The sequence below is a fragment of the Hakea prostrata genome, chromosome 7 (assembly GCF_041222555.1).
Source record: "Hakea prostrata isolate BN-2017 chromosome 7, UWA_Hpros_2, whole genome shotgun sequence".
Lineage (NCBI taxonomy): Eukaryota > Viridiplantae > Streptophyta > Magnoliopsida > Proteales > Proteaceae > Hakea > Hakea prostrata.
In genome coordinates, this window is record NC_142606.1 from 7411280 (window position 1) to 7420077 (window position 8798).

Sequence of the window (8798 nt, forward strand, 5' to 3'; positions counted from 1 at the left end):
GAAAGCAAAACTAGGGTTCCTCAAAGTTTCCGAAGATTCCTTTTGGTAAAAACAACTTCAGCTGTGAATCTTTGATTATGTTTTCTCTCGAAAGCAAAAGTAGGGTACCTGTTTCCAACAATTCTTTTGTCGGTTAAAAAAATTCAGACGATTTTATGTCGAGGTTGAGATTTGAGTTGTAGGGGGTTTATTCCGGGTCAAATTGTCCGAACCGGTCGGTCCACGTTACAAGCGAATCTTTATTTATTTTACCCTCATTTTTATGAATCGCCCCAGTGTCTCTTTGAATCCCTAATTTGTTTTCTTTGGTTATCTTGTTGCTGAGGAACAGCCGATCACAAAACCAGTGGCGTCACCAAAGATGCTTCGATGTGATAGGAATGTCTGCAACACAAAGCCATTCCTGATTGATCGATTGTAGAAGCAAAGCCGATCATATGATCGGTTTAAACACATTTTACTTTCTCTTTAAGGTCGAATCCTATTAGAAAACGACATGAACAGTGTAAGCTCTAGTGGTCTTTGATTAAGTCTTGCTTTGGTCCCCACAGAGATCTCTTTTGAATACACAGAAGGCAGAGAAACTCTTACCACCATGGCTAACCAGTCTTGCAACAACGGCAATTCGAACGAGTGTTCTTCAATTATCATCGCCACCACGGCTACCGTACCTGGGAGCCCTTGGAAGAAATTATCTGAAACTCAGAACGTTCAAGTTCCGATGGATTCTGTAATAGATGATTCGACCTGGCCTGCGCTTTCTTCCAAGAGAGTTCCTTCTCCAGAGGTTTATAGTTTTCTAACTCTATATTAGTTATTAATCAATTTCCGTTGCGATCTGATAGTTCTCATTTTAGGGTTTTGGTAGATTCTGTTGTTTCTTTTAAATGATCTGGGCTTCTCACTCTTCTGTTTCAGGTTACAATACTTGAATCGTCTTCTCCCTCGGCAGCCACCGAAAGCGCTGCAAGCGACGACAATGCTGACGAGTCTTCGGCAGCTGCCGATTCGATGGTTTCAGCTTCTGTGTCCCTCTCCGTACCCATTGATCGCTCTGCTCCTGGGTCGGCGCAGGATAAGTTAGTTCCGCCTACTCCATCTACTCCTTCATCGACGTCGTCGTCAAGGGGGACTCACTCTAGCCCGGTTCAGAATCGCTCTGCACGACAATATAGCTACGGTCATAACCAAAATCATCAGCATTATTCTTCTGGTCGATCAGGTTCAAATCAGAGAGGGAATGGTTTCAATGGCAAGGGAGGTAACAGAGGAGGAGACGGATTTCCAAATCAAAATTTCTCGAATAGGCGGAACCAACAGCGTGGGTTTAACAACTGGAATCACAGTCGTGGTGCCCATGGCAGATTGGCGAATACGCAGCAGAACAACCCCCATGGATTTGGTAATGGTCCATCTGGGTTTCTTGGGCCACCGCCGCCGCCACTACCACACTCTTTCCCTCATTCGACTCCAATGGTTAATCCTTCATACATCAATGTCAATGTAAACCTTCCACCACCACCACCTCCCCCATCGGTTCCAGCTCCTATGCCCGGCTATATATTTCCATATGGGTATTACGGTAATCCATACTTTTCAGGTGATTTTCTTCTTCTCTGGTCTTTTAAGGTTGAGATGTCTTCCTTTGGTAACTCTTACTTTGTCTTTTACAGACGCATATTATCCTTCAGTGCATTCTGTACCTCTGTCATCTCCACCCCCACTACCACCACCACCTTATATGGATGCCAGGAGTGGAGCGCCAACTAACGACCAACCTCTTTTGCCTAAACCAGAAGTTGAACTGTGTAATTCAATACTTCACCAAATCGAGTATTACTTCAGGTACTTTAAAACTACTCCAATCTTTTTGTTGTATCATACTTATATCTGTTTTCCTAGAATTTAATTTTTATGCTTGTACTATGCAGTAAGGAGAACTTAGTTAAGGATGTCTACTTAAAGAGTTTAATGGACAAGGAAGGTTGGGTGCCTGTTCATGTCATTGCAGGGTTTAATAGGGTGATTCCTCTACCCTCATACCTGTTCTCTTGTGATAATTAACATTGTTTTTGTGGACTTTAAGCTTTCTTTTCTTGATGTTTTGACAGTCAAAGTACACTTAATATATGCTATGACATTATTTTAATTGATTTGGCTTTTAGATCTTGCACCACTTGAAAATTTTGTTATAAAACTATCTATTGAGATTGATATATTGTGAGTATGCCAATTCAAGAATTATTCAATGCTATAGCTGAAATGAGAATAACAAGAAGAAGAATAGTGATGCAATAGTTAACTTGGATATACTTTCTAGCATGGTGGAAGATCTCGCGCTCAATTGCTCTCGAGCGAGATCTCGCCACCTTGAAAACCTAGTTCTCGACCATCTCGGTTGAGATATACAATTTTTTGGCGTCAACTTGGTGGCCCATCTCGGTGTGTTTTAGGGTCCCAGTTGGGTTAAAACTTGGTATTTAACCTATTCAAGGCATTTTAAACACATTGGTAGCCTTGGATTTCTCAGAAAACTAACCTAAGTATGATTTCTAAGTCTACCCATAGTGTGAAACCAAAATTTTGTAGGATTAGGGAATGCAAGGTTATACAACTTGTAATATAGAACCTTTGAGGCATATAAATGAAAAGCAAGTGTATCAAATGCATCAAGTAACCTAAATGTTATCAAAATTTCATCCATATGAGTATCACAATCTCAATTTTCAAGAATAGAATAATAAATTATACAACCATTAGAAGTTCTAAGTAAGTCGTTCAATCATAAGTTCATAAGACAAGCAGAGAATTATTGATCTTCCTTCGATGTTGTAGATGTGCTAAGAGTAGTTGCAAGTGAAAATCCAGCTGAAATCCACACAAAAAAGGTAAAAATTGAGAGTTCTAGTGTGATCCATGGCAATATATCCTAAACCTCTGCTCTTGACCTCCATCTCATCTCGCCAATTTGAAAAAACGAGATATCTCGTGAGATCTCCCACGCTTTCTAGCAGTCATTTGATTTTTCTTCTGTCGGTTACTAGGTTATACTTGTTATGGAAGTAAAACTGGAAACCAGTTCTGGTAAATTGTTTAAGCACATGATTGTAAGGAAGCAACTTGGCTGTTTTGTGCAACCAATACGACCAAACAAAAATAAATGGACAATGAGATTGTTTTATTTCACGTAAGACAATGCTTTGAGAGGTCTCTTTCTCTCTCTCTCTCTCTCCCCCCCCCCATATAATGTATAAGATGATACAACCCCTTGCATCAGAAGAAAATTTTCACTTTTCATATATTGAGTTTGAATTCTACGTGTTAAATCAGTTTGTGAGCCAAAATCTTTTTTTTGGATGAGTAAATAAATATATTAAAGAGAAAGGAACAAGCGAACAAGGTATTCTTTTTATTCTGTAGGACGTCCGTCCCAATGGATTACATTTCTTTTTATTTTGTAGGGTGCTTGTTTCAATTGATTAAATGGTGGCAGCTTTTCATACACATTTCATTCAACTTTTTTTTTTTTTTTTTTTGGGGGGTGGGGGGTGGGGTTGGTGATGGTGGTTTGAGAGCTGTTTCTATGGTTTTATATACTTGTATATGAAGAAGATGTTACTCTTTCGATAAGATGGCAAATAACATGACTGCAATTACTCTATTAAAAACATATGAATGGAGTATGTAGGCTAGAGTTTGCAAAGCTTTGGTCTCAGTAGTATAGGAATAAAGCAAAGCATTTTCCTTATAAGCATCAATAGCTGAGGACAGGAATCATCATATTCTTCCTCCCTGGTTTCTCTTTATATGATTTCTCCTCCCTATGTATTTCCTTGTCTTTTGCTTTCCTGATTCAAGTCATTCCTGCATTCTGATCCCTGCATGTGCCTTCTAATATGTATTATTGTATGCGTTAAGCACATTTCTTATGCTTCAATTTTGAAGTAGATAGTCCAAATAAATATAGATAATGAAAAATGTCTTGATGCATCCTAAAAATTATATATTTTTAAAGCTTTATGGACCTTTGAAAATGTGGACAGAAACATCTCAACCCTTTTGCACTTCTCTTGGCACTTGACAGTGAGTTTGATGACTATCCTATATTATATTCTAGTTTTTATTTTTTTTATTAAGAAATATTTCATTTGACATTGTTGCATAGACATCAAAATTTAAGGTGTTCGGATATATGATTACCCTTAATACTTCTTTTAGGGAGCCCAGGTTTTTTGACTAATGATTGACCCAATTTGTTAGAGAGTGGAATCATATATTGCTAATTAACATAGTCTGGGTTCTTATGTTAGCCACAGGAGCCTCTTTCTTGTTTGTTGTGTTCTGGCCATTTTCAGTTTCTACTGAGTTTTCTGTTAGTGGGGAAGCTTGGTTGCAACCATCAGGTTGCTTGTTCAAAACTTGGATCGCCTTCATAAAGCAGGGGTTAAGGCTTTATACATTTGCCCTTCTCAGACCTTGCAGTAATGGGAACTTATTGTGACTTTTCTGCTACATTTTCTGCCAAGAAATTCGTCTCTGGATTTTCTTGCTCAGCCTTTCCATCTTCCTTCACTTCTTTTTTGATCCTGAGATTATTCAGGGTCCCTAAACTTGTGCCTGCATTATTACAATTAACAGTGACAGCTCACAATTCTTATTCTCATCTTTGTTTTCAGTACAGGAATTTGCCTCAACTGCAAATGAAGTCATTAATTCACAAATTAAACTATGTTAGGTTAAATCTAATGGAATAAATTAAGTCAATATGACCATTGACTCTTCTGATATCTTTAACCCATATTTGATCTGTCTATTTAAGTTTCATGAATATTGACTTAACATCATATATAATATCTGACTCATTCATATTTATGGTTATTAATATGTTGGCTTCTGCCAAGGTTCTGCTTGGACAAATACATGTAGACATGTCTATAGTGGTCCAAAGTAGAATTTTGTCTAGGCATATCTACCTCTCTAACTGCATTTCTTGTTAGAGCTTGCAATTGATTTGTTAATTTGTGTTTTCCTTGTTAGTTTGCTGCACATATGCATCAATTTGTCTGATCAAGTCCTATTAGGATCTTTTAGTTGGAGTTGTTTCTGAGTTTGTGTATGATTAGTTGGATAGGTTTCTAATTCCTTCTTGCAGCTTTACTGAGTTTTATTATGCTTCATGCATGAGGAGTTGGAACATGCTGCCCTGGTTCCTCAGTGGAAGTGTTTGATCAGCTTGGAGTGGGACCCTGTTACTGTATGTCTCAGACCTCCATACTGCTGGGTGGTCTGTTGAGTTGACCAACAAGGCAAACATGGGATGAGACCTTTTTTTCTCTCTCACTCCCCTCCCCTTCATAATTTTGTTTTTGGTTCTGAAACCATCTTCCATCAAGGGCCTGCAGTTCATCTTCCCCAATTGCTGTTTCTTAAGAAACCTAATTCTAACCTGTCCAAGTTCATATCTCCAACATTGCACCATCAGATTAAGTAGATACTGGGAAGGAATCTGCAGCACCCTAACCTTGGCGTTTGATCCAAGTTAGATCCCTTAACTTCCCTCATCTAAACCTCCGAAATTTAGGAGGCTTCAACGAACCTCTCTCTACTCCACCATTAGCACTTAGTCCTTGTTCCCCAACTGAGTTGTCAACTCCCTAAGCAGCTTCCTACTTTGAAATTCTGAAAATCCCTTTTGTGGTTATGTTTTCATTAGATCCTGGCTGTTTTGGCATGGGGTTATCAACAAAGCGCCAAATTGACATTTCTGGTCAACATGGGACACCTACAAGGAAATCGGCATAGACTGTCTCTCATGTTAGTGGTATAGGGCATATGGCATCTCTAGTGACATCTGTCTAGGGCACTTTAACATGGTCTGTGTGGTCTCAGTTAAAGCCAAACTGCACCGACCCAAAGAGGTCAGTCTGAGAACGTCGCTAGATGTTATAGGCTGGGTCATTTATGTTACATGAGGATCCCCCCTCTCAGTTTGTCCATGGGAGTCTTTGGTTCAAGCGAGGTGAGTATAGTTAGTCCTGTCAACTGCATTTAACCTAGGTCTTCTCATCAAACTGATCCTGTGAGTGGACATTGAACCTGGTCTCATCATGCCTTGGTACGATGATTGATCAGGTATACTGAAGTAACTGAACCAATCTCCTCACACCAAACTGATTTTGCAAGTCATGGACGTTGACCATGTTCTCATCATGACATGGTGTGGTGAGATGATCGATCACAGACACCGAACAAATCTCATTGTGCCATAGTATGATCACATATATCAAACCAATCTCATTGTGCCATTGTTTGATGATTGATCACAAATACGGAACCAATCCTGCAAGTTGTCGGCTTCAACCTCATTCTCATTGTGACATGGTGAGATGACTGATCACAGACACCAAACTGATCTCATTGTGCCATGGTATGATGATTGATCACATATACCAAACTGACCTCATCGTGTCAAACTGATCTCGCAAGTCATATCTCCATTCTTCCCTCTTTATTCTTCATTTCATTTGATTTTATTCACATCTCCTCTCTTCCCTCTTCATTATTTTCTTTCTTTGAAACAATTTCAATCTCAAGTGTCCCGTCTTGTCTCCGCACTCATCCTCTAATTTTTTATTTTATTTTATTATAATGCTTAAGACATCTGATTCGAGATGGGACATGTCCCTCAACACTTTTTTCCCCCTTTTGCTTATCTTAATATGTTAGCTTTCCTTTTGAACAAGGAACACGATCCTTCTCTTCTTTTTCTCGGTTTCTCATCTTCTCTTTACTTTTGACATTTTTTTTTTTTTTTGGGGGGGGGGGGGGGGGGGGTGTTCCTCTTTTTCTTTTGCATTGTATTGTGGAAGTCTCATCTCTAACGTCCCATCTCTTTCAACAATTGGGAAGCCAAATTATTTTGTAGGTCTTCACCATTGGTATAATTTTGTTTTACTTGTCATCATGTTGGAAATTGTGATAATTTGATGGTCTTCCTACATTGAAGTTTTCTGAATGGATATTGAGATACACATATAATTTGGCATATTTGTTCTTATTTTTTGCTTGTTTTTCCGATGAAATATTGCAATTCTTTGTGTAAAAAAAATATTGCAATTTACTTCATGTTAGACTACTAGTATTAGAAGGAGATTATGCCATTTTGGCACGACTTAAGTGCTTTAGAACTTAAGCATGAGACGGAAGGTCTTGAAACACCTAGCTCCTTGACGACTGTGGCTAACCAGAATAAAAAGATTGCACATCTTTCCCCAGTGAAGTAAATTCTCAATATCTTACTAAATCAGAAAAAGGTTGGACCTTGTTCATTTTGGTTTTGCTTCTCAAGTGAACTCAGGTTGATCCATGGGAGTGCTCTTGTATCATGTGTTTTCACTGGGGCTGACATCAAATTAAGTTGGCTTGATGATTGTTGTGTGTTTATCTGCCTCCCAACCTGTGGACCATTGTTGCAGTTCTGTTTCTTTGATTTGTGGAGTAACCATGTGGGGTATTCCTCTTCTGATGGTATGTTGATTTCTATCTTGGAGTCTTATTGTTACAGGATCTCTTAAGCCATCAGTCCTCCCATGTGTTTTTTTGATTTCCCTTCCAAAAGACAATGAGATTATTGGCAAATGGAGATTGAGAATCCTTTTATATCTCAGTTACTTGTACAAGGGCCCCCCAACCCCCCCCCCCCAAAAAAAAAAAAAAAAAAAAAAAACCAACAACACACGCAGACTCCCAATTCAAATGTAATAATAATATTCTATTTGTTCCATGTTTATCCATCATTGAACTGCATTTCCATCTTTTTCAGACATTATTTATTTATATTGTTTCTTCCTTTTCTCTCTCCTATAGGTTAAAGCCATTACAAGTAATTCCAGTTTGATAGTGAAAGCGTTGGAACATTCCTCTGTTGTAGAAGTACAAGTAAGCCTTTTCCTTGTTTACTTTTGGTGTTTCTGGAAGCGAATGAATTGTATTCTCGAAATGAATGAGTAGACTTATATTGACTATTGGTGTAGGGTGACAAGGTGCGTAAACGTGGAGACTGGATGAACTGGATACAGCATTACTCCCCAGCTGCTCGAATAAGTTCTGTCAGAGACATTTCAACCAGCTTTCAAAACATTCAGCTGGGAGAGAGTGCTGGAGCTGATGCACTTGTAGGGTGATTATCCAAACTCTCTCTGTTGACAGGTGAAGATGATCTGATGCAAGCTAGTAACCAAGGAGCTCAATTAGATTTTTTGTTTAAAAAAAAAGTGGAAAAATTGAATAAGAGAAAAGAGTCTAAAATGGAAGATAAAGTAGAAGAAAAAAGAAAAATAGAGAACCGACTATTTGATGCACCTTATCATGTTCAGCCTAGTAGGAAATTATTCCATTCTACAGCTGTGAAGAGGGAAGGGTACTTAAGATAATCTCACCATTTAACTTGCAGATAAGATGCATTTGGTTGATGTCCATATCACTGTACAGGAGTCTGTCTTGGATGACCCTTAATTTGTTACTCTTCACTGGCTGGCCTGGTTGGGCCCTGTCATAATTTGCAGACGTAGGAGGAGCCAATTTTGGGTAAATATCAATCTGGCTGTATGAAGAGGAAGGATTCAGGGATTCTTTTATTTGTATGGTCCACTATGCTGAGACACTACTAACTTAGGTCTTCTTTGTCCTTTTTTTTTCTTTTCTTCTCTCTCCCCTCTCTCTATCTTCTTTCTGGGCCACAAATATTCTATGTAAATTCTTGACTATTCTACTAATGACCTTAAACCCTTTTTTGTTTT

General features: G+C 38.6%; 1 protein-coding gene across 2 annotated transcripts; it reads left to right on the top strand.

Moving 5' to 3' along the window:
• Nucleotides 1-287: 287 nt before the first annotated feature.
• On the top strand, nucleotides 288-8485 carry LOC149009370 (uncharacterized). 2 transcript variants are annotated; one of them, XM_089161194.1, is made up of 7 exons: nucleotides 288-787; nucleotides 919-1600; nucleotides 1674-1845; nucleotides 1932-2022; nucleotides 7867-7938; nucleotides 8034-8208; nucleotides 8453-8485. In XM_089161194.1, exons 1-6 carry the CDS (start codon nucleotides 596-598, stop codon nucleotides 8181-8183), a joined length of 1359 nt encoding a protein of 452 aa, XP_089017320.1. In that variant the 5' UTR covers nucleotides 288-595; the 3' UTR covers nucleotides 8184-8208; nucleotides 8453-8485. The 2 variants fall into 2 exon arrangements, with proteins under 2 accessions (XP_089017320.1, XP_089017319.1); XM_089161193.1 differs by having other exon boundaries at nucleotides 8034-8485.
• The last annotated feature ends 313 nt before the right edge of the window (nucleotides 8486-8798 follow it).